Source organism: Homarus americanus, unplaced genomic scaffold (genome assembly GCF_018991925.1).
Source record: "Homarus americanus isolate GMGI-L3 unplaced genomic scaffold, GMGI_Hamer_2.0 scaffold39745, whole genome shotgun sequence".
Classification (NCBI taxonomy): Eukaryota; Metazoa; Arthropoda; class Malacostraca; order Decapoda; family Nephropidae; genus Homarus; species Homarus americanus.
This window is the reverse complement of record NW_024714068.1, coordinates 287501-312500: the sequence shown is the minus strand read 5'-3', so window position 1 is coordinate 312500 and position 25000 is coordinate 287501. Positions and strand designations below refer to the sequence as shown.

Sequence of the window (25000 nt, the reverse complement as noted above, 5' to 3'; positions counted from 1 at the left end):
TGAAGTACCAAGACGACCTTACTCCCTCACGTGTCACCTGCAACGTCATATAATTTAATCAGCCATTTACAGAGGTGTTAGATACGACTTCCAGGTAACATTTTTTGTCCCTATATGACCCGAATTATTACTTGTGAATTTTTTACATGACCTTTTGACCTTTTCAGCTCCTTGTTACGTCGTGAAGGAGATTGGAAAAAAAGTGTACACAAACATGGCGTATTGATGATGGTACTGTGTCCTGTGCGTCACCTGGAGGGAGGGAGGGAGGGGCATCACGTCAATAAAAGACAGGTAAACACGGGACGTCAAGCGACAAGTGATCACCCAGAGTCGAGTTCCAAAGGTAAAGCCCAAATTGATTCCTCACAGGTGAATCCAACACCTGACTTAGCAAATGAACCTCGGAATGGAACCAATGACTGAGTTAATTACAATGTGTGTACTACTAATTAGGTGTTAAGTACGTCTCTATCTACATTAACACACTAATATATTTTAATTAACATGAATAACACGATAGAAATTAAATCTCTGGTACTATGGCCACCAGGTGAGTTCCGTGAGATTACGAGGTGATCTATATGTTTGCTTCCTCAGGTGTGGGTCAGAGGTGAGGCAGGTGAGGGCATAAAGGTGGTGTTATAAGGTGAGGGAACAGTGGTGTCTCGTCTGATCGATTATTGGAGACTGTTGTGGTCCTTCCTCTACCTACTCTCTTGTGTTGTATCACCCACCTCCACGCCAACCTCCTCCTGTATCATCCACCTCCACGTCAACCTCCACATCAACCTCCACCGTTATCATCCACCTCCACGCCAACCATCTCTATCACCCACCTCCACGCCAACCATCTCTATCACCCACCTCCACGTCAACCTCCTCCTGTATCATCCGCCTCCACGTCAACCTCCACGTCAACCTCCACCGTTATCATCCACCTCCACGTCAACCTCCTCCTTTATCACACACCTCCACCATAAAGCCTCCTCACGTCCAACCCTAGACCTCTCCCTTCCTCTACACCTACCACCCAATACTACCAAATTGCCTCAGAATAAAATAGTTGTAGTTTGTGTTGTGAGAATGGGTGTTAGCTGTATGTAAGTGTCAGTGAAGAGTGTTGTTGTCAGCGTGGTTGTGAGGTGTTGTTGTCAGCAGGTGCTTGAGGTTGACCCGCCACTATAAACACGCCCTCAATACCTGTGGTGAGGTGGGCCAGTAGAGTAGAGGTCATGTTTATTTATCTCAATATATGTTTATCATTAACCCGACGACTGATGGTTCCGAGTCATAACAATTAGTCTATTTTTGTCAGGTCTTAAATACCCGATAGTAAACAACACAGGTAATTAGAAGGTAAATAAAGCGTAAGAACACACAGGTATTATCAATTAGTAAGGGTGTCACCTGACCAGCCACAGCTTCTCTGGGTCTTGTGTGTATTCGTAGGTCAGGATGTTATTGTTGATGAGAGGTAGATGTTGCCACCCTGTTGTTTCCTAAGGGGTGTGGGGGGGTAATGAGGGAGTGTGGGCGTGTGGAGAGTGTGGAGGTGGGGAGTGTGGAGGCGTGTGTGTGGGGAGTAATGGCGTGGTGGGGAGTGTGGGCGTGTGTGGAGGTGTGGGGGAGTGTGTGGGCGTGGGGAGAGTGTAGAGTGTGGGCGTGTGTGGAGGAGTGTGGGCGTGTGTGGAAGTGTGGGGAGTGTGAGCGTGTGTGGGGAGTGGGCGTGTGCGGAGGGTGTGGGAGTGTGGGCGTGTGTGGGGGAGTGTGGGCGTGGCTGGAGGTATGGGCGTGTGTGGAGGTGTGGGGGAGTGTGGGCGTGTGTAGGAGTGTGGGCGTGTGTGGAGGTGTGGGCGTGTGTGGAGGTGTGGGGAGTGTGGGCGTGTGTGGAGGGTGTGAAGTGTAGGCGTGTGTGGGGGAGTGTGGGCGTGTGTGGGGGTGTGTGGGCGTGTGGGGGTGTGGGCGAGTGTGGGCGTGTGTGAGGTGTGTGTGTGGGTAGGTGTGTGAGGGGAATATTTGTGTGTGGGGGGAGTGTGCATGTGAGGGAATGTGTTCATGAGGGAGTATTTGTGGAGGGAGTGTGTGTGGGTGTGTGTGGGGAGAGTGTGTGTGTGAGGGGAGAATGTGGGTGTATGGCGGTGTATGGGGGTGAATTTGGGTGTGTTTGGAAGAGTGTGGGTGTGTGGGGAGAGTGTATGGTTTAGAGAGTGTGTAATGGTGGAGAGTGGGGTCTGTTTTTTTGTGTGTGTATATATGTGTGTGTGTGTGTGTGTGTGTGTGTATGTGTGTGTGTGTGTGTGTGTTATTCCTCGTCCAGCTCACTTTCTCTTGCCCTTGACCTTGTAATGACCCTACCTTAACAACCCCCCCCCTCCCCCCGGGCCACCAGGCAAAAGATCGAAGCGCCGCAGAGTTAGCACGTCAACACCCGGACGACACACATAACGAGACTTGAAGTTCAGTTAGGTGAGGTTAGGTTAGGTTAGGTTAGGTTAGGTGAGGTTAGTTTAGATTAGGTTAGTTTAAGTTAGGTTGAGTTACGCTGGTTTAGGTTAGTTTAGGCTAGATTATGTTAGGTTACTTTAGGTTAAATTAGGTTAGGTTAGTTTAGGTTAAGTTAGGTTAAGCTAGATTAGGTTAAGTAAGGTTAAGTTAGGTTAGGTTAAGCTAGATTAGGTTAATTTAGGTTAGCGTTAAGGTGTGGAATAATCAGGAGAAATAATCTACGGTGTCTAATTCTCAGTTCATCCATTATTTATGTATTACAAACTAAATAACCACAATACAGTAAATACTACACAATACTGTATTCTTTGACTACAGCGATACAATCAACCTGGAACACATATCTTATCAACTGTAATAACGTCACTGTACCAAGCAAAGGGGAACCTACAGTAATACAGTGATAAAACTAATGTGAGGAAATGCGCTGTAATAATGATAAAGGAATATGACTCATTAATTACGGGTTATATAATGTTGTGTGGCTGTTATTATTATTGATATATAAAACACGTGATTTTATTTAATGTGTAACTGAGTTGATTTTTTTTTAAATTGGTTATTGAGGTGGCCATTGAATATCTCATCTCCAGGTGTGTGTGTGTGTGTGTGTGTGTGTGTGTGTGTGTGTGTATGTGTTTATCCTGGAATAATTATTGTTATTGTTCTCTCGTTATTCAATATTAGGTTAGGTTAGGTTAGGTTAGGTTAGGTTAGGTTGACAGACTTATATTCACGTTCTTTTGTTCTTTAAGGTCAATAAACTTTATGATGCGAAGTACTTAGGTATTTCCACCCCACTATCCTCCCCACCCTCAAGTATATCCACCCACTAACCTCCCATAATCTAAGATGCCACCCACTAACCTCCCCCCACCCTCCAAGTATATCCACCCACTATCCTCCCCACCCTCAAGTATATCCACCCCACTAACCTCCCCATAATCAAGATACTCCACCCTACCAACCTTCCCAATCCTAGGAGTTAACTACATGAATTCTCGACCTAGTGACCTTTCCTTTCTCCCCCTCCTTCCCTCACCTCCAAGGGCGCCCGCTACCTGTGTAAACCACCTCCTCGCTCCCTCACATGACTCATCCACCACCCCACCACCCACCTCTTCCTTCCCCCTGGCCACATGTAAACAGTTTGTCTTTCATCGTCATTATTAGTCAGTAAAGGGGTCTGACTTTACCTCTCTGTGCTGCCGGATACTGACCTGTCTAGGCAATCAGTTTTATCATTACTACTTGCTTTTGTTTATAGAGAGAGTGTGTGTGTGTGTGTGTGTGTGTGTGTGTGTGTGTGTGTGTGTGTGTGTGTGTGTGTGTGTGTGGTTAATACTGACGTTACTCCGAAGATAATTATATAACGAAATTGATTTTGGTTTATATATTATGATAATTAAGGCAGAATCCATTAGTATGTGTTTTAAATATGTTAGTAATTGTATATTTTAAATGTACGACTTTATATGACCGGTGATGACATATAGAATTTGTCTCTTATATAACATCAAATGTTATAATAGTTTAGTTATATTTAAGTGATAAAAAAACTAAACCTTAAAATGACACCTGCTGAAAAATCTATGGGAAAATTACCTGGAGACTGACAGCAACTAATACCTAATTAACAGGTGCACACAGGTGAGAACATCGCCTTACCTCTCCTGACATGTAATGAGATTCTTTCTTCGGCAAAACCAGGTGATGAAAATAATTACTCATCTCATTAACGTATCTTCGTTCTAGTGCGATTGATACCAATTTTGTGATACCTGACATCTAATCAGATATAATTAGCATGTCATTAGTCTAATTAACTGCTCAGGTATGATGGTCGTGGATCTGTTATAGCTGAGGCGGATTTTTCTCTTAATTGTGATGTGTTTGAAAGGAATGAGTTGTCTATGGATGCTGATCCTAAACGCTTATTGGTCGATACGTACAGGAGATCCTAAACGCTTATTGGTCGATACATGCAGGAGATCCTAAACGCTTATTGGTCGATACGTACAGGAGATCCTAAACGCTTATTGGTCGATACATGCAGGAGATCCTAGCGCAGTGGTCCGACCGTACAGGAGATCCTAACCGCTTATTGGTCGATGCAGTAACTAAGTGCTCGCTGATGGTGGATAGGTGATCCTAAGCGCTTATTGGTCAGCCGTCAGGATCGTAAACGTTTGTGGTCGATAGATCTACAGTGGCTGATATGCCTATTGGTCGATATAAACCCAGGTGGTCGTAGTCCTAATTGGTCAATTGATCTAGGTGACCCAAACGCTGATTGGTCATTAGCTCAGGTGAGATAGATGGCTCTCGTCAGGAGTGATGACCAATGCCAGCTGGAGCCTTCTAGCTGGCTCAGGTGTTATCGTGACAGATGGTCGAGTTAAAGAACCTTTCATTCCTTTCAGTGGCAATTTTGGCAATCCGCGACTCTTTGAATTGCAATATTGCCCATCTGGTGACTTTAACCAGACCTAACCTAATCAAAACTAGCTCAAATAGCCTAACCCAAACAAACCTAACCTAACCTAGCGCAACCTAACCTAGCGCAACCTAACCTAGCGTAACCTAACCTAGCGTAACCTAACCTAACCTAGCGTAACCTAACCTAACTCAACCTTCCCCAACTTAACGTAACGTAGCGTAACCTAAACGTAATCGTAACCATACATGAATAACTTGCAATTGATCCTTTCCCGTTAAGGTGATGGGTGGGTGATGGGGTGGGTGACGGGTGGGTGATGGGGTGGGTGATGGGGTGGGTGACGGGTGATGACTGTAGTGATGGATGGATACAATTGCCGTTTCTACTTAGAGAGTCTATTAACCTGTGCACCAACTGGAAGTTATTGATTGGTTAAGTGTGTGTGTGTGTGTGTGTGTGTGTGTGTGTGTGTGTGTGTGTGTGTGTGTGTGTGTGTGTGTGTGTGGGGCCATGGGAATATTGGCAAGAGTTGATTACAAGAACAGCCACTTGACTACAAAAAAAGTTTCTATACCAGCCAATACTAAAGTTCTTCTGTCTTACGGAAAAGTTGTTGTCAGAAGCGAGAAAGTGAGAGAAAGTTTACAGCATCATGTGTGTGTGTGTGTGTGTGTGTGTGTGTGTGTGTGTGTGTGTGTGTGTGTGTGTGTGTGTGTAGCAGAGACTCGCGTTAGCATCAAAAGGAAAGGAGGAGTGAGAGGCAGTGGCCGCCCCCTTGAGACATGAGTTGACATGTTTAGCTCTTTCTCTGAGATTTACCCAAGACGATCTGGGAATCTTAAGGACCTTGAGGACTATTCCCACTCATACTTTTTTTTCCTTACTCATTTTTTTCCTAGCCCACTCATTATTTCCCCCCACTCATTGTTCCTGGCCCACTCTACATTCTCGTTTCAACTGTCAACACTCCTCTCACTGTCACCATGGTGTGTCAAGGTGATGTAAGGCTCTAGGGGGCGTCCTCCCTCCCTCTCTCTCTCTCTCTCTCTCTCTCTCTCTCCTTAACCCCACTCACTTCCTTGCCCCACTCAGTATACAAGACACAGTAGAGGCGAAGTATAGCCACGGAAAGCCCACTCACCCTTCACCTACTCCACACATCTTCGCTCCGTTCAACACACCAACACTAGCAGAGAGATATCTGTCAGGGGGATGAGAGGAGCCCCCCTTACACCCCTTACCCCCTCCCCTCAGGCGTCCCCCACCCCCCCCACTCTCTCTCAGGGGCATAAACTCACACCACCGTTTCTTGCATCCTTTTTGACCGCGAGAAGTTGGGCGCTCACAACTTGGCGTCTCCTTCAGAGCTTTTCTTCCTTCCCTCTTCTCTCCCTTCCTCCCCAGGCGCGGACCCCCATACACCAATCAGGTGAGGGCTTCTCCTTCCTTCCCTCCCTCTCTTCCTTCCTTCTTCCCCACACGCGGCCTCTCACACCCCAGATTACTGAGAACTTCTTTTTCCTTCCCTCTCTCCTTCCCTTCCTTTCTTCTCCCTTCCTCCCCAGGCGCGGTCACTCACACTCCAGGGACTCAGGGATGTGCCGCCAAATACAAAAACACAAACAAAAATAATAAAAAATTTAGAAAAGTAAAAACAAAAAAACATACAAACAAGAACAAATACAAAATAATAAACATAAAAAAAATAGAGAAACAAAGAAAAACAAAGAAACATACAAACTTAAAACAAATACAAAATAATATACATACATACAAAAAATAATGACAAAATATAGACACGAAGAGAAACAAAGATACATAGGCCTAAGAGTATTTCATTATTCAGTGGTGTCTGGTCAGTGGCGGGGAGAGGCTCTGGGTTCACACCAGTTGGGTCAAGGTCCATACTGAAATCTGTCGGGCCTCAGTTCAAATCCTACTGAAATCTGTCGGGCCTCAGTTATATTCTACTGAAAACTTTCGGGCCTCAGTTCAAATCCTACTGAAATCTGTCGGGCCTCAGTTCAAATCCTACTGAAATCTGTCGGGCCTCAGCTCAAATCCTACTGAAATCTGTCGGGCCTCAGCTCAAATCCTACTGAAATCTGTCGGGCCTCAGTTCAAATCCTACTGAAATCTGTCGGGCCTCAGTTCAAATCCTACCTGAAAACTTTCAGGCCTCAGTTCAAATCCTACTGAAATCTGTGTCGGGCCTCAGTTCAAATCACAATGAAAATCTGCCGGGCCTCAGTTCAAATCCTACTGAGTTCTGATGGGCCTCAGTTCAAATCCTACTGAAATCTGTCGGGCCTCAGTTCAAATCCTACTGAAATCTGTCGGGCCTCAGTTCAAATCCTACTGAAATCTGTCGGGCCTCAGTTCAAATCCTACTGAAATCTGTCAGGCCTCAGTTCAAATCCTAACTAAATCTATCGGGCCTCGGATTCAAAATCCAAAATCTGTCGGGCCTCAGTTCAAATCCTACACAAAACTTTCAGGCCTCCAGTTCAAATCCTACTGAAATCTGTCGGGCCTCAGTTCAAATCCTACTGAGTTCTGATGGGCGTCAGTTAAAATCCTACTGAAATCTGTCGGGCCTCAGTTCAAATCCTACTGAGTTCTGATGGGCGTCAGTTAAAATCCTACTGAAATCTGTCGGGCCTCAGTTCAAATCCTACTGAAATCTGTCGGGCCTCAGTTCAAATCCTACTGAAATCTATCGGGCCTCAGTTCAAATCCTACTGAAATCTGTCGGGCCTCAGTTCAAATCTTACTGAAATCCTGTCGGGTTTAGGTTCACATTCTGATCTGTTGGTCTAGGTATAATTTATACTAGAAACAACAGGTAATCTGGACACCCATAAATTTACGTGAAAATGAAGAGTTCGTCCATATTACTTACTGGAGGGAGGAGGAGGACGGGTAAGGGGGACAACTGACTGTGGGGAGGGGGAGGAGGACGGGTAGGGGGGGACAACTGACTGTGGGGAGGAGGAGGAGGACGAGCAGGGAGGACAACTGGATAACTCACTGAGGGGAGGAGGACAACTTACTGAGGGGAGGACAACCTATAGATCTATCATACCAAATCAGACACCCAGATGGACCTTTGTTATCCCGCCGTCACGATAACAATTTATGGTGCAGCCTTCCTCACTCTCTCTTTCTTGACTTTCTTTCTTTGTCTCCCCTACTTTCTCTCACTCGCCCTGACTTTCTCTCACTCGCCCCGACCTTCCCTCACTCTCCCTACTCTTCCCTCCTCCCCTCCTCCTCTTCTCCCTCTTCCTTTCCCTCCTCCTCAGCCTTGTATTTACACTATTCCTCTTTATCCTCTTTCCCCATTCTTCCTTTTGTTACTTCCCCTCCTTCCCCTCTCTTAATTTTTCCTCCTTGTCACCTCTCTCTATTCTCTCACTTTCGTTGTTTCTCTCTCCCTCCTTCCTTCTTTCTTTATCATTATTTTTTTCACATTTCTCCCCCTCTTTCCCTCCTCTTTTTCTCTTTCCCCTTCCACCTATGTCCTCTTTTTCAACCTCAGTTTCACCTCCTACTTCTTTCGCTCTCTTTATCACATTACACCTCTCTCTTCTTCTTCTTCTTTCTCTCATTATTCTCTTCCTGCTCCTTTCCTATTCACATCTCCCGCCCCCCCACACAAGTAAACATCCTCAAACATCATATAACATCGACTCATAGACAAACACGTCATTATAATCTTTCTCCCGACACAACAACAACATCTCGCGTGTGTGGGACGGACAGAGGCACACCAGTGACTCACGTTTACTGGACTATGTTCTTCCTACTGCCCTTTGTAGTATATGAGCAGGTTAGACTAGGGGAGGGGAGAAGGGGGAAAAGAGGGGAGGAGGAAGAGAGGGGAGGAAGAAGAGAGGGGAGGAGGAAGAGAGGGGGGGAAGAAGAGAGGGGAGGAAGAGGAAGAGGAGGAGGTGGAAGACAATTAGTGCACTGAAGGTTGATATACAAGGTTGTGGTGATCAAAGGTAGTGGAAAGGTCTCTTGGAGGTAGGCAGGACCGTGCGAGTTGAAGGAGAGTATAGTGAAGGGGATAACGTCCTTCCCCCTTCTCTCTCTCGTCTCCGTGTGGTCGCTTCACTTGGGGCTGTCGTGGTCGGGGTGAAGGGAAGGTGGTGATTGTATTAGCGAGGAAGATGTATTTTATTGATGGTAATATTTAGTGTGTTTTTGGTTTTTTTACTTGGTGACTCTTTATAATGGGAGTTAGTGACCCCCTGTTGTGTTAAGAGCGACGATGATGATGACTTTATTGCTGGTGATGACTTCCTATAAACGACAACTATTACCCACTTATGACGACTTGTTTGGAACGGCCATTTAACCGATTGATGACGACTTCCAAGTGACGATCTCAGAGACAACTTTGTATACCGTGTTGGGTGTTGAGGTCACTTGAGTCCCCTACTTAAAAGAAAACGTAATTCTATATATCCTTTAACATCTGTCTACGTTAATTAAGCCGAATAGGTGACAAAATGTTTTTTTTTTTAATTTTGTCATCATTTGCCTTTAAAAACTACATAATCTAAAAAGAAGAGGAAAAATCTTGATAAAAAGTTGATAATAAATGTCAAAACCGATCATCATTATTTATTAATTTTGGTTCAACCCTGAGTTTTCGATCGACTAAAATTTACCAATGTAAATTTTGGAAGTCTATATAGAGTATGAAACTTAACCTAAGGAAAACTCATGCCTGTCAAAACAAAATATTTTTCCAAACCTTCGACCATTTCTAAGAGTTACAATACCAAAAATTATAAAACGTTAAAATAGAGTAAACACGTGTAATACATATGTCGATACCTTGACACATAATAATGCCTTGTTTAAACCTTTTCCACAGTTTTCATTTTTCAACCATAAGCCTTCACACCAACAAAAATAAACAATAAACTTAAAACATTACAAAACTTCATAAAACATCAAACATATTTTTACCAAAGTTTCGTCACTAAAACGAAAGAAAACTTACAAAAATAAAATTCCCAGCACATTTTTCTTAACATAACTTGTTTTGACACTAAGATCCATCAAAGTCTTCAGAAAAATACAACACAACATTACTAGAACGCACCAGCATCAACACGGTCTTAGGTGAGTGTGTAAGGGAGGAGGGGTCATATTCCCACCCCCCGGGCCAGTCATAACAACACCTGGTAAATATTAGTGTTCCATAAACCTTCTAACCTCCAACACTTGACTTATTACTCTGGGGATATCGCGTGAGTAGGGAGGTCAGTGTCGGCTGTGTGTACCTGTGTATGTATGTATATGAGCGTATTTATGTGTGTGAACCTGTTTACCTTTATGTACGTGTGTGCGTACCTGTTTATCTTTATGTATGCAAGCAGCTATGTGTGTGTGTGTGTGTATATATATTTATGTGCGTATGTGTATTTATATGTGTATCTATAGCTAAATATGTGTTTATGTGTGTATGTTTCGTAGCATAACGTGAGAGGACAAAGAGCTAGAGACTTCACACTTGATCTAAATGTTTATATTGAGTCTTGACAGCCTCCTAGATCTGCTGTGCCTTTAGGGTCAAGTTAAGGTCAAGTTCACGAGCTGGAGAGAGAGAGAGAGAGAGAGAGAGAGATTTGTAGTCATTGTGGTCATGCCTTTTTTCTCTCTTTTTTTTCTTAGTATCCCTTTCTCTTCTTCCCCCTTCTTCTTCTCCTGTCTCTCCTCCCCGTTCTTCAAAATCTACCGTCTCTTCTTTTGTCTCTTTCCTCTCTCTCCTTCTCCTTCTCCTCACCATTACTCTTCTCTCTCAGTGCCACCTCCTGGCCCCCCACTCCTTCATACCTCTGGCTTCATCAGGGACTTATCACATTAGCCCCACCCCGTCATTCCTTCCCCTCACCCCTTCCCCGCCCTCTTCCCTCACCCCTTCCCTCTCCTCCTTCCTCACCCCTTCCCTTACTGCCTCCCCTTCCCCTCACCCCCTCTTCCCCCCTTATTCTCATCTCCCCGTGCTCTCCCTTCTCCTCACCTCGATCCACCTTTTTAACCTTCCTTCACCACCTCCCCACAAGCCCTCCCTCTCCACCCTCTCTCTCTCTCCATCTCCACCCCTCCTCTCCTCTCTCTCTCTTCTCCCCCTCTCTCTCTCCCTCTTCGCCATCTCTCTCTCCCTCTCTTCTTCCCCCCTCTCTCTCTCTACACTGTTTCATTTTTTGTTCATCATTACGCCCAAACAACATCCAATATGGCCTCCCTCCTGTGATCGATTATGCTGATCTTAATGACATCTTCGGGTCGCTTTGTCACCTTTTACGCTATTTGGGTCGCCACAAGGGCCTGTCGATGGTTCAGACACGCTCAGTCGGTGTCTTACGTGTGTTGCCATTTTAAGCTATTCGTAATATGACTATGACTTTAGTTTTGATGGTATATATCAATAAAACCTATACCCACAGGCATATATGTACATCTATATATATATATTTAGTACAGTATAACGAGAAAATGAAATATATAGATAGATTGAGATGAAGGGCAGGGATGAGGAGGAGGAAGGAGAGAAGGAGAGGAAGAGGGAGGGAAGGAAAAGAATGGGAAGGAGGGGACAGAAAGAGTAAGGGAAGGAGAGGAAGGAAAATAAGTTAAATGAGGGGAAGAAAGAAGAAGGGAAGGAATAGAGGGAAAAATCATAGAAAGATGGGGTAAGGAAGGGACGAAAGCAATTTATCATACAACCTTATACAATAAATACACTAAATTTGGTATAATACAACAGAGCATAATATGAACGTATCTATACACCAAATAATACAATATAGAACAGTTGAAATAAATTACACAACATACAACCGATAAGAAAAATACGTGTTTACTGATACTATTAAGATAACATAAGTTACTAGTTTATTATGTACAAAAAATAATACAAATAATCTCACATCCTCATAAACATTACAGCATATTTACTGATCACTTCCAACGACACATAACGAGAATAAAAAATAATGAAATAAAATAAAAATGACAAAAATAAGAAAATAAAAGACTAAAAAGGATTAATAAATAAGAAAAAAATATAATAATAAATATATGGTATTTTTCGATCGGTTTAATTCCAATTTACATAACTGACTTTACGGTGGTGAATTAAACCTTGTACACAGACTCACTTATAAAACTTCTCCTCTCACCTAAAGCAACCACGAGGAGGTCATGGTGGGATTTTAATTTAGTTATCGTTAACAACATTAGAGTGTGTACATAGTTTTTTGTCCTAAGTTCTGAAAGGTGATTAAAAAAGGTAATCTGAACTTGCTTTAGGCAGTGTGAAGTTTATGGTTGACGGTGAACTTCCTACACGTTGTTTCCTGTAGGTGGCGGCCATGACTCTCGTATTACACCAAATATTTTTATCCGAATTTGTATATTTATATTATGTACAGGTGTGTGTGTGTGTGTGTGTGTGTGTGTGTGTGTGTGTGTGTGTGTGTGTGTGTGTGTGTGTGTGTGTGTGGAGTAGATATATAATGAAAACAGACGATGATGGCACATTATTTATCACAAAACACACCATTTAAACGTGAGACATTAAACGCCATAGTACACGCCTGGCAGGATCCCTCAATGCCTGGCTGCCTGGAGCCTGCAGTAATTATGTGGGTCACTGAGACCTTATTATAAACTAACAGCTGCTGCTACTGTAATATACTGTAGCTTATAGTATAATGATGGCCATGACAGCAAGTTGACCCCTCAATATATGAATGTATAGCATCATTAAGTATAATAAACGAACTAAGAAATAAGTGAATGTCTTGGTGTCTGGTGGAGTAGATTCAAAGGGGAAGCGAGAGTCCAGCGCCGTAGCTAATGGAGGTGAGGAGGAAGAAGTTAGCATTATCACCTTGACTGATAGAGTGAAAATAGATCGTTCATTCTGGCGAAACTTAAAAAAAATCTTGAAACTGTGTAGGTATTAATATCATGGATGACGTCTGCTAAGAATGACTTTACGAAATCTACAGGAACAACAACATTCTTCTCTGAGACCACCTAAGAGCATTATTTTTACCGAGTGTAGTTTTATAGTTAGTTGTTCTGAAGTAGACTGCATGTCCATTAATAATAAATCTCTTTAAAACTCCACGAAGAAAATTTAAAACAGTCTTATAAAATTTCTCGGTCCTCTCCAGAACGAACCTGTGATGAATTTTTCCGACCACAGACAAAATATTTTCATCTCCCGCTATTGTCTCGTTACTGTAAGCGACGTCACTATATGATTCAAACTTTATTTTCACGTATAAAACAATGTGGCATGACAATATTGTACACATTTAAGGAACAAAAAAAATCCCTGAACATGCCTAAAACACAGAAATGTTGGAACGAGTCTGTGATACTTTGTTTTACCTCTTGACGGCGTTGTAACATGTATTAGCTACTTAGGCGTCATGTATATAAAAAGAGATTAGTATCATAACATTTCATATTTTCCCTTGAATAATAAATCGTCATTTTTACGTTATTAATTCTGACTTAAACATGGAGAGTATTATTCATGCTGTATAAACCCACTAAATGATGCCAGATACCACCTAGTGTCGAGATAATTGTCTGTCACTACTGTTTTATCTAATTTAATAAAAAGCATTAAAATATTTCTACCTTCTGCCTCCCACTCTCTCGCCCCGTGTTGTGGTTTCATCATGTAAATTCACAAATGCAATAAAACGCAAATAAAATAGAATTTAAAAAGAAGAAAGAAAAACCAATGCAAATTAAACACACTGAATCGCAATATAGCTTCCTTGTGTAATTTTTTTGCTTAAAGGAACGTAAATTGAAGTCGTTTTGGACATGACTATTTTGAGTGAAGTAAGCAGCTTATTTTATCGTTCATTAATATAAAAGCTTCTGTTGCCTAAGCTTATTTTAGCTTTAAGTAAATTTATATTATTTCAACCGAAATGGATGTGAAGTATTTGTGTGTGAAGTTTTTTTGAGTTAACTTCATGACACCAATTGTTGTATATTAAGCTTAATTTAACCTCGGGGGAAATTAATTGTAATATTAAGCTTAATTTAACCCCAGGAGAAAAGGTTCTAGTAACTTAAGTTAACCTTATAGGGAAAAAAATAAATACACGAAGTTTAATTTAACTCAAGGACGTTATAGTATAATAAGCTTAACTTACCCTCAAAGGACTAAAAATTATAACACTAACCAAAATTTTTACCTTACAAGCAAAAAAAAAAAAAGTTAAACTCACTAAACCTAAACCTAAAAATGGGAAGAAAAAAACCTACATTACAAATCCATACACAGAACCTATAAAAGGAAACGAAGCATTGAATTACCTTTCACATCCATTACACAACACCACGTTACGAAGAAAGAAAATAGCCTATACCAGGGCCGATGCAAACTATATCGGGTGTTCGCTCTATGGCTTGTTGTCCAATGCCACTTTGTCCTCTGTGCACAAGAGGTAAATATTCCAAAGTGATATGAGGAATCGTTCAACAGGAGAGAGTATGGCGTCATTGTGAAGGGGTTAGTGGGTTTTATATCGGGTTTATGGTGTAGGTGGTGGTGTTGGTGGACGGTGAGAGGGAGTAAATGTTATAGACAATGGTGGTAATAACAGTGATAACATAAAGAACAAGAACACCATCAATATAACAAGAGCAAAGAAGATAACAATGGCAACAATGATAACAAGAGCGAGAACATAACAAAATCATGACAACAACAATGACAATAATCTTAAAAAATAACATAACAAAGACATGACAACAGCAGGTAAAAAAAATAAACAAAAGCAATTAGTATCGCCTGACAGAGACAACAAATTCACGGTGAAAATAACAAATATATGCACGCACACACACACACACACACACACACCGAAGCCAATAACCCAAACGCCTTACATGAAAAAATTCTTAGTGTTGTTTGAAGATAAATTCCAGTTGCGTCCAAAGCTGCGTTAGTCTTTCAATACGTAAACTAATTCCGTTTTTTTTTTTGGGGGGGCCACTAGACAACAAGTATCAAGAATTCAAAGAGATACACAAGACTGGATGTTGTTATAATGTATTTGTGTGTTTCAACAACTATATTCTCCAAGCACACATTATTACGTCAGCTTACACAGTATGTTCTTTTTAATAAATGGAAACACAAGATTTTTTTTTTAACCTCCTTGATGGTAAACAATTAAACTTCAACGATAGACTTTCTTGTTTTCAAAGTGAATTACGATTTATACTTTGTTTTATTACTGGTGTTTGGCTGTGTTTATCGCTTGAGTATTTAAAGACCTTAAACACATTCTAACTGATATAAAACAAACTCTTACATTACTGTATATTACAAACTCATCCCAAACATTACAAAATAACAGGTTTCCCTCTTGAGCGTAACATTGCTATTACTACGCTTCAACAACAAAGGTCTTTATGCTCATAACCTATTTCAACAATACAATAATCAGGGGCGGATCCAGGCGGTGGTCTTGTGGAATCCAGACTCCCCCTTTTCATCAGAAAATTCCAATACTTTTTTTTTATTCAGTCTTGCACTCAGGCGTTTTTGTATAGTAAAAAGTAAGTACTATTGACCTCAGCACATCTCCTCGTATCAAGTGTTACATGGCTTCAAAAAACTCAGCTGGGTGGGCTCGCTGTCTTCCCCCACCAACAACTTTTTCGAGCCCCCATTTTGATATTCCTGGATCCGCCCCTGACAATTCTTAAACAACAACAATATACACAAAATAATTTCTTTCACTATAAATTGCAAGATCTATATATAAAGTAATGTACTGCCAACTCTGAAGTTTTCTTAAATAAATCTCTCAAAAATAGGAATCGCTCAAAGTGAAAATGGAAAGTTACGCTGAATATAAATACTTGTATTACTAAGAGTTGGCGGAGCTATTCCCGGCGATTTATTACCGCTCTTGTAAGTCTTCAGAAGAGCTGTAGGTCATATGCAAATTAGGTGACTCTTGGATCAGTAAATGTCTTTATTCTTTTCCTGTATTTTAGGCTTTTGTTTCTCTAAATGTATGTATGTATGTATGTATGTATGTATGTATGTATGTATGTATGTATGTATGTACTACAATAATAACAAGAAAAATAATAACAATAACAACAAAAATAACAACAAACTGGTTATTAAAAAAATCCAACACTCAAAGATAAAACTATCCACTGAACACCCACGGAACATACTACAGGTAACTCACAGGAACACGGAGCAGTGGGTCGTGTAACTAAAGCCGCCAGTACAAGAGAGAGATGAAACATGGAATGAATATACAAGTTACTTACGGGTCAAGGGTCATTTTTTTTTCACAATGATGTGTGTGTGTGTGTGTGTGTGTGTGTGTGTGTGTGTGTGTGTGTGTGTGTGTGTGTGTGTATGTGTATGTGTGTGTGTGTGTGTGTGTGTGTGTGTGTGTGTGTGTGTGAGTCTTCAATCTATGTACCTCTGTCCTATATGTTCCGGTAAAATTGTCTTCTCACTCCTTTATTCCGCCCTTCCGCCCGCCCTTCCGCCCGCCCGTCCGCCCGCCCGTCTTTAGAACTCTTCGCGACACGTAATGGTGAGTTAGCCAAAGAGCCCCCATGGAGAAAATGTCAAATCACTTTACCTGATAAGAGCAAGTAAAACGAGAGAGAGAGAGACTATGTATGCACAGTAACAAACATTGGCCCTTATGTATGTATGCATGTATGTATGTATGTATGTATGTATGTATGTATGTATGTATGTATGTATGTATGTATGTATGTATGTATGTATGTATGTATGCATGTATGTATGTATGTATGTATGTATGTGTGTGTATACCATTATGTATACACACCTCATTACAAAAGTATACTCCAAGATAATCATACTCTCATTATACTGTACTGGTACTGTGTGTATATCCGTCCAGTCACAGCTGATGTATGTGTGTGTATTATTGTTTTTGGTATTTTCATTTATCTCCTGTTTTTGTAACTTTATATTTATGCCTTGTTGTTATAGTTGTTGTTGTAGTTGTTGTTGTTGTTGTAGTTGTTGTTGTTGATGTAGTTGTTGTTGTTGTAGTTATTATTATTATTGTCGACTAAGTGAAACGTGAAGTCAAACACCGTAGATTTTACCTAACGTCTCTCTCTCTCTCTCTCTCTCTGTCTCTCTCTCTCTCTCTCTCTCTCTCTCTCTCTCTCTCTCTCTCTCTCTCTCTCTCTCTCTCTCTCTCTCTCTCTCTCTCTCTCTCTCTCTCTCTCTCTCTCTCTCTCTCTCTCTCCCAAGACATGCGTGAGAGCTATATGGAGGCTCAGTACCACCGCACAATCATCGAATCCAGACGTAACCAATCTTTTAGTGACCCCGAATCATCGAATCCAGACGTAACCAATCTGTTGTAAGTGGTCTAATCGTTGAAGTTTAATAGGCATACGTCTCTATTTTACTCTGTCTCCAAATCGAATCGCAATTTATCTAATCTTTTTTTATTACTCGTCCAATCACCGAATCTTAATACCATCAATCGAATCTGGATTGACTCTCAGACTGAATGTTGGTGCATCTAATCTTTCTAACTGATCCAATCAACCTAATCTAACTTCCCCCAATCTCTGTGAGTCACTCAACTACATCCAATCCTACCTCTCCATCCAATCCCTCTCTGAATCACCATTACATCCAATCCTAGTTTTCCATCCAATCCCTCTCTGAATCACCATTACATCCAATCCTAGTTCTCCATCCAATCCCTCTCTGAATCACCATTACATCCAATCCTAGTTCTCCATCCAATCTTTTTAACCAACCCTTAACATGCCAAATCATAACACTTTCTCCAGTCTTCCTAATCCACGTACCCAACAGCGTCCAATCATGACACGCCCCAATCTTGTTTTTGGTTAACCCAGGTGGGCTAATCCAACGGTTTAATTGGCTTTTAGGTTTGTGTTCACCCTGGGGATGAGGTCTGACACATAATTAGAGCGAGGCAGGTGTAGGTGAGGTGCAGGTGAGGTGTAGGTGAGGTGCAGGTGAAGTGAGGTGAGGTGAGGTGCAGGTGCAGGTGAGGCAGGTGTAGGTAAGGTGAGGCAGGTGCAGGTGAGGTGAGGCAGGTGTTAGTGAGGTGTGGACAGGTGTAAGTGAGGTGAGGCAGGTGTAGGTGAGGGGAGGTGTAGGTGAGGGGAGGTGTAAGTGAGGGGAGGTGTAGGTGAGGTGAGGTTGGTTAAGTGGACCTGCCCAGTGTGTTGTGGTTGATGGCAAAAAACTTTGAACATTTTCCCGTTTTTGTTCCTGTTTGGTTAAATTTTTTTAGATTTTTTTTTAACTCTATTTAAATATTAAGTGATTTGTGTTGATTAGTTACGGAACGAAAGAGGAATAAAGTGACCTGACCACTGAATCTACTTTTATAAATATCAACTATATGAAAATGCATCTGTTAATATTTTTGTAAAGGAAATTCACAGGTATTGGCCCACCGGTGTAGTTACCTGGGCATAATTAGAGACCAACAGCGAATGACATGATCTGTAGTTCAGTGACTCGGTTAGTATTTACTTTTTATCAGTAGATTGAAAAAAAAAGTGGAATATCTTCATAAAAAAAACATAAAAACTCGTGTGTGTGTGTGTGTGTGTGTGTGTGTGTGTGTGTGTGTGTGTGTGTGTGTGTGTGTGTGTGTGTGTGTGTGTGTGTGTGTCTGTCTGTGTGTGTGTGTGTGTGTGTGTGTGTGTGTGTAAAGGTCAATACATAAATTTAAGGATAGGAGTCAGGTCAGGTCAGGTCACTCACCAGACAGATGAGGGCAGCGAGGTGACCTTGGCTCAACATGGCGAACATAGCCCCAGGTCAGAGGTCACGGCAGGCTGGAAGAGACAAACTTAAGTTAATAAAGGGTTAATCAGATAGGTTAGATTGGGTTAAGTTAGGTTAGGTTAGATTGAGTTAAGTTAGGTTAGATTGGGTTAAGTTAGGTTAGATTGGGTTAAGTTAGGTTAGGTTAGATTGGGTTAGGTAAGGTTAGATTGAGTTAAGTTAGGTTTGATTGGGTTAAGTTAGGTTAAGTTAGGTTAGGTTAGATTGGGTTAAGTTAGGTTAGGTTAGATTGGGTTAAGTTAGGTTAGGTTACATAATACATCAGCTATATACGTTAAATAGAGCCTAAAGAAAATACAATTACAATAATATCGAATCTATAAAGAGATAAAAGATTATTCCCAATAACCTGATGTTGTAGAGAAGATATTGAACACTATGCCAACACAACGCACCGCAACACAACCACAACATAACACAACGCAACACAACACCGCAACACAACGCAACACAACACAACACAACGCAACACAACGCACCGCAACACAACACAACGCACCGCAACGCAACACAACGCAACACAACACCCGACTACCTTCAACTACTCAACGCAAAGTGCAGGTACCTATTCACAGCTGGATGGACTCAGGGACCCAGATGACGAGCTCTAAACACACATACACACACACACACTAACTTTAACATAACCTAATCTCAACTAACCTAATCTAACGCCAAATTAACCTAACCTAACCTAACGCCAAATTAACCTAACCTAACCTAACGTAACCTAATCTAACGCCAAATTAACCTAACCTAACCTAACCTAACCTAACCTAACCTATCCCCTCTAAGTACCGTTAGGGTGTTTAATCACCAGGTGTAATTATATAAAGAAAATAATACACAAAATGTCGACTACTCTCCTACCATGAGCCATAAGTCCTTACAAGTTTAATGAGATGTGATTACAATTCTTCACACAGAGAATACGGGAGGATCTGTGACGCCAGGAGCTAATTGGTGGATCAACTCTTCACTGGGTCTAATTAGCTAGGTGTATTAATGACTCTTGTAGCAATTAGGTAACCGGGAGTAATTATGCATTCTCACGTTAATTATGTTGAGGTACTGTGTGTGTGTGTGTGTGTGTGTGTGTGTGTGTGTGTGTGTGTGTGTGTGTGTGTGTGTGACGTACCTCTTAACACTACCACCATTAGCTTTTAGTCAGTTAAAATAATGCCTGGAAATTCAGTAGACACACTGAAGGACTGCTCCCATCACCACCATCTCTCACTCGCTATTCTCATCAGGTTGCCAGAGCAGAGAATGAAATGCAGGCAATAATCCATGCATGAAAGCAGAGCACGTCATCTTCTCTGTGCGTTCAGGAGGGAAGGAAGAACAAGAGTGGTTGGAAGAGCTCAGGTGAGATCAGGGCACTTTGAGATGACTGTAGGTGGGTAGATGGTGATGGTGTGTGGTAGTGTGTGTGGCGGTGGTGTGTGAAGGTGTGGGTTTGTGGTGGTTGTTGTGTGGTGGTGGTAGTGTGGTGTGTGGCGGTGGTGGTGTTGTGGTGGTTGTTGTGTGGTGGTGGTGGTGTGGAGTGTGGCGGTGGTGGTGTTTGTGGCGGTGGTGATGGTGGTGGTGTGTGATGGTGGTGGTGATGGTGTGGCGGTGGTGGTGTTTGTGGTGGTGTGGTGGTGGTGGTGGTGTGGTGTGTGGTGGTGGTGTGGAGTGTGTGGTGGTGGTAGTGTGTGGTGATGGATGTGGCACGTGGTAGTGGCGTGTGTGGTGTAGGCGGTGGTGCAGGTTGGTGGTGATGAGGTTGTTAGGTTATTCTACCCTTGTAATATACTCTATACTTGTACGTCAACCTGTACCTGTACTTTAAGTTGTACTGTAATTTAATCTGTAACCTGGACCATAAAAACATTTTGAACTGAAGCCAAAACAAAAGGAAAATCTTCATACAATCCAGTTGTGACCAGAGACGTGTCAGAACAGGGAGAGCGAGGCAGGAGGGTGAGCCAGGAGAACGAGGCAGGGAGGGTGAGCCAGAGAGAGCGAGGCAGGGAGGGTGAGCCAGAGAGAGCGAGGCAGGGAGGGTGAGCCAGAGAGGCGAGGAAGGGAGGGTGAGCCAGGAAGAGCGAGGCAGGAGGGTGAGCCAGAGAGAGCGGAGGGAAGGGAGGGTGAGCCAGAGAGAAAGGAGGAAGGGAGGGTGAGCCAGGAAGAGCGAGGCAGGGAGGGTGAGCCAGGAAGAGCGAGGCAGGGAGGGTGAGCCAGAGAGAGCGAGAAGGAGGGTGAGCCAGAGAGGCAGGCAGGTGGGGGCAAGGCAGGAGAACGAGGCAGGAGGGCAAGGCAGGGAGAACGAGGCAGGAGGGCAAGGCAGGGAGACGAGGCAGGAGGGCAAGGCAGGAGAACGAGGCAGGAGGGCAAGGCAGGGAGAACGATGCAGGGAGGGCAAAGCAGGAAGAACGATGCAGGAGGGCGAGGCAGGGAGGGCGAGGTAGGGAGGCAAGGCAGGGAGAACGAGGCAGGGAGGGCAAGGCAGGGAGAACGAGGCAGGAGGGCAAGGCAGGAGAACGATGCAGGGAGGCAAGGCAGGGAGAACGAGGCAGGGAGAACGAGGCAGGGAGAACGAGGCAGGAGGGCAAGGCAGGAGAACGATGCAGGGAAGGCAAGGCAGGGAGAACGATGCAGGAGGGCAAGGCAGGGAGAACGATGCAGGGAGGGCGGGCAGGAGGGCGAGGCAGGGAGGGGAAGGCAGGGAGAACGATGCAGGGAGGGCAAGGCAGGGAGAACGATGCAGGGAGGGCGAGCGAGGCAAGGATGGCGAAGTAGGGTTGAACTATATCACCATTTGTACCCAAGACAGATATCTTCGCCTGAAATTGACACGAGCGTTGCCGACTGTCCACAAAAACGTCAGGTGGTTCAGGCAATGTGTGGCGGACGGTGAATGCTCCCCCGGCGCCTGATGGTTTGTGTTTTGGTTCACCATTGAGAGAGAGAGAGAGAGAGAGAGAGAGAGAGAGAGAGTGTGTGTGGTGTGTGTGTGTGTGTGTTCTCCTCTTCCATCCTTCCCAACCCTTCTTTTACATATTGGTAATAAATTTATCTCCCCTTATAGAATAATAATAACCTCCCCCAAAACACACCTGAGGAACGCTTCTGCATGAACACATTAAACATCAACTCAGGGTCTTTACAGCTGAAGTCACCTGTTGGTATATACAAGTCTTTCATACGTGTTCTGAATGAGAGTTATGTGACGTATTTTTGTCTGCGTGTGTAGGTAATCTTATGTTATCCTTATGTAGAAAATCGACACATATCCACACACACATACACATCCATCCTCCCCCACACACACACATACACATCCATCCTCCCCACACACACACACAGATCCACCCTCCCCACACACACACACATCCACCCTCCCCCCACACACACACACACATCCACCCTTCCCCACACACACACACACATCCACCCTCCCTCCCCCACACACACACACACATCCACCCTCCCCACACACACACACACACATCCACCCTCCCCCAAACACACATCCACCCTCCCACACACACACACACATCCACCCTCCCCCCACACACACACACATCCACCCTCCTCCACTACCATACCACACATCCACCCTCCCCCTCCCACACACACACACATCCACCCTCCCCCCCCACACACACACACACATCCACCCTCCCCACACACACACACACACATCCACCCTCCCCACACACACACACATCCACCCTCCCCACACACACACACACACATCCACCCCCCACACGCACACACACATCCACCCCCCACACACACACACACACACATCCACCCTCTCTCCACCCCTACTATACCCTGGCTCACATCCACCCTCTCTCCACCCCCTACTATACCCTGGCTCACACATCCACCCTCCCCCCACACACACACACACATCCACCCCCACACAAACATCCACCCTCTCCACCCCCTCTACTATACCCTGCTCACACATCCACATAGTGTATTCAAGAGCCTCACACGCCTTGACACTTATACTCATCCATAAATCATGTGGGCGGCTTGGAGGTGTAACTCTCCATCACAGGGGTCAAGTATTACTCGAGTCTTGTGTCTCTGCTCGTCCTTCCTCGAGTTTTATGAGAGTTTTAAACGTTTCCTTGGTGAGATTATTAAAAAATAATTTTTTATTTACGTGTGAGTTCAATTTTTAGACGTATAGTTATTACTGTTTTCTTATTATTGTTGATTATTTGTTGGTTTTAAAAATCTCTATCTCTCTCTCTCTCTCTCTCTCTCTCTCTCTCTCTCTCTCTCTCTCTCTACAGGTGTAAGGAATCATCCCTAAAGGATTTAATGAATAAATTACTAAGTTATAAAGTAATTAATCATCAAGGATTTATATGGGTAAATTATTAGGGATTTACGGGTAAATTATCAAGGATTAAATTAATAAGTTAATGAGGAAAATATACTAAAGGTTAATTGCAGGTCATTAACATACCTTACAGGATTATTGACTCGTATCTAAATTATTGTGAATCTCTTTATTTAAGTTGAGAGAAGTAACACTGACGTTTGTTTATTACTTAATGATAATAATAAAAATAATTCTAATACTTGTAACAATATTGATGATAATAGTTATTTTTATTAATATTATTGTTGGTGTTGGTGTTGTAATTATTATTATTATTATTATTATTATTATTATTATTATTATTATTATTATATATATTAATGTTGTTGTTGTTGTTATTTTATACAAGAGTAATGCAGGATCACCTCCCTCTCACCTTCCCTCCCTCTCTCACCTTCCCTCCCTCTCACCCTCCTCTCATCTTCCTCCTCCCTCCTCTCCTTCCCTCTCCTTTCCCTCCCTCCTCTCACCTTCCTCCCTCCCCCCTCCCTCTCACCTCCCTCTCACCTTCCCTCCCTCTCCCTTCCCCTCCCTCTCCCCTCCCTCCTCTCATCTTCCCCCTCCCTTTCCCCTCTTCCCTCCCTCTCACCTTCCCCTCCCTCTCACCTTCACCTCCCTCTCACCTTCCCCCTCCCTCTCACCTTCCCCTCCCTCTCACCTTCTTCACCCTCCTCTCACCCTCCCTCTCACCTTCCCCTCCCTCTCACCTTCCCCTCCCTCTCACCCTCCCTCTCCACCTTCCCCCTTCCTCTCACCTTCACCCTCCCTCTCTCCTTTCCCCTTCCCTCTCACCTTCCCCTTCCCTCTCACCTTCCCCCCCCTCTCACCCTCCCTCTCATCTTCCCCCTCCCTCTCCCCTTCCCTCCTCTCACCTTCCCTCCCTCTCACCTTCCCCCTCCCTCCCTCTCACCTTCCCTCCCTCTCCCCTTCCCCTCCCTCTCACCTTCCCCTCCCTCCCTTCCCCTCCCTCTCCCTTCCCCCTCCCTCTCCCTTCCCCTCCCTCTCTCATCTTCCCCTCCCTCTCACCTTCCCCTCTCCACCCCCCTCTCCCCCCACCATAAAAATTCCCTAGTACATCACCTCTTCCCTGATCCTCATAGAATCTGAAAGTGCCTCTCTCTCTCTTTCTCTACGGGTTACCTACTGTACGACACACTATAAGCTGATGGCCCCATATGGTGACGGAATTGCAATGAGACTCGACCCTAAGTGGATGAGGGTGAGGGGAGTGTTAGAAGGGTCATGGCTGGGTTACTGACTTGACCTGAGGTGTAGAGAGAGAGAGAGAGAGAGAGGCTGTGTGTGTGTGTGTGTGTGTGTGTGTGTGTGTGTGTGTGTGTCGTCCAGGTATACACACTGTATAGTTCATCACCTAAAACTTCGCTCCCCTTTAACGCAAAGACAAGAACAGTTTCATCCACCAACCATTTTCTATAACATTTTCCTAACTTTGTTCATCCATCATCCTTCCCACAGACACAAACATAAAACATAATTCACATCAAACATTTTCTCTCAATACTAAACCAACTCCTTAGTGAATCACCTTATAATATATGAAAGTCTATGTTTAAATAATACCCCGGACGTACCTTAGTGAATCACCTTATAATATATGAAAGTCTATGTTTAAATAATACCCCGGACGTACCTTTGATGGTGTAAGCGAGTGCATTTTACCCTGACGATTTTGTTTTCGTTTTCTCAATAATGTAAACTTGAAAAACATAACCAAAGTCGC

At 43.4% G+C, this 25000-nt stretch overlaps 1 protein-coding gene across 5 annotated transcripts in view; it reads right to left on the bottom strand.

The window, feature by feature from the left end:
* The window catches only part of LOC121875513 (secretin receptor-like), a 284107-nt gene that overhangs the window by 123004 nt on the left and 136103 nt on the right, over positions 1-25000 (bottom strand). For all 5 annotated transcript variants that reach the window (XM_042380097.1, XM_042380107.1, XM_042380089.1 and 2 more), the window contains one exon: positions 18786-18859. In XM_042380097.1, coding sequence (XP_042236031.1) covers positions 18786-18833 — 48 coding nt within the window. In that variant the 5' untranslated portion in view covers positions 18834-18859. The remainder of the gene's footprint in view (positions 1-18785; positions 18860-25000) is intronic.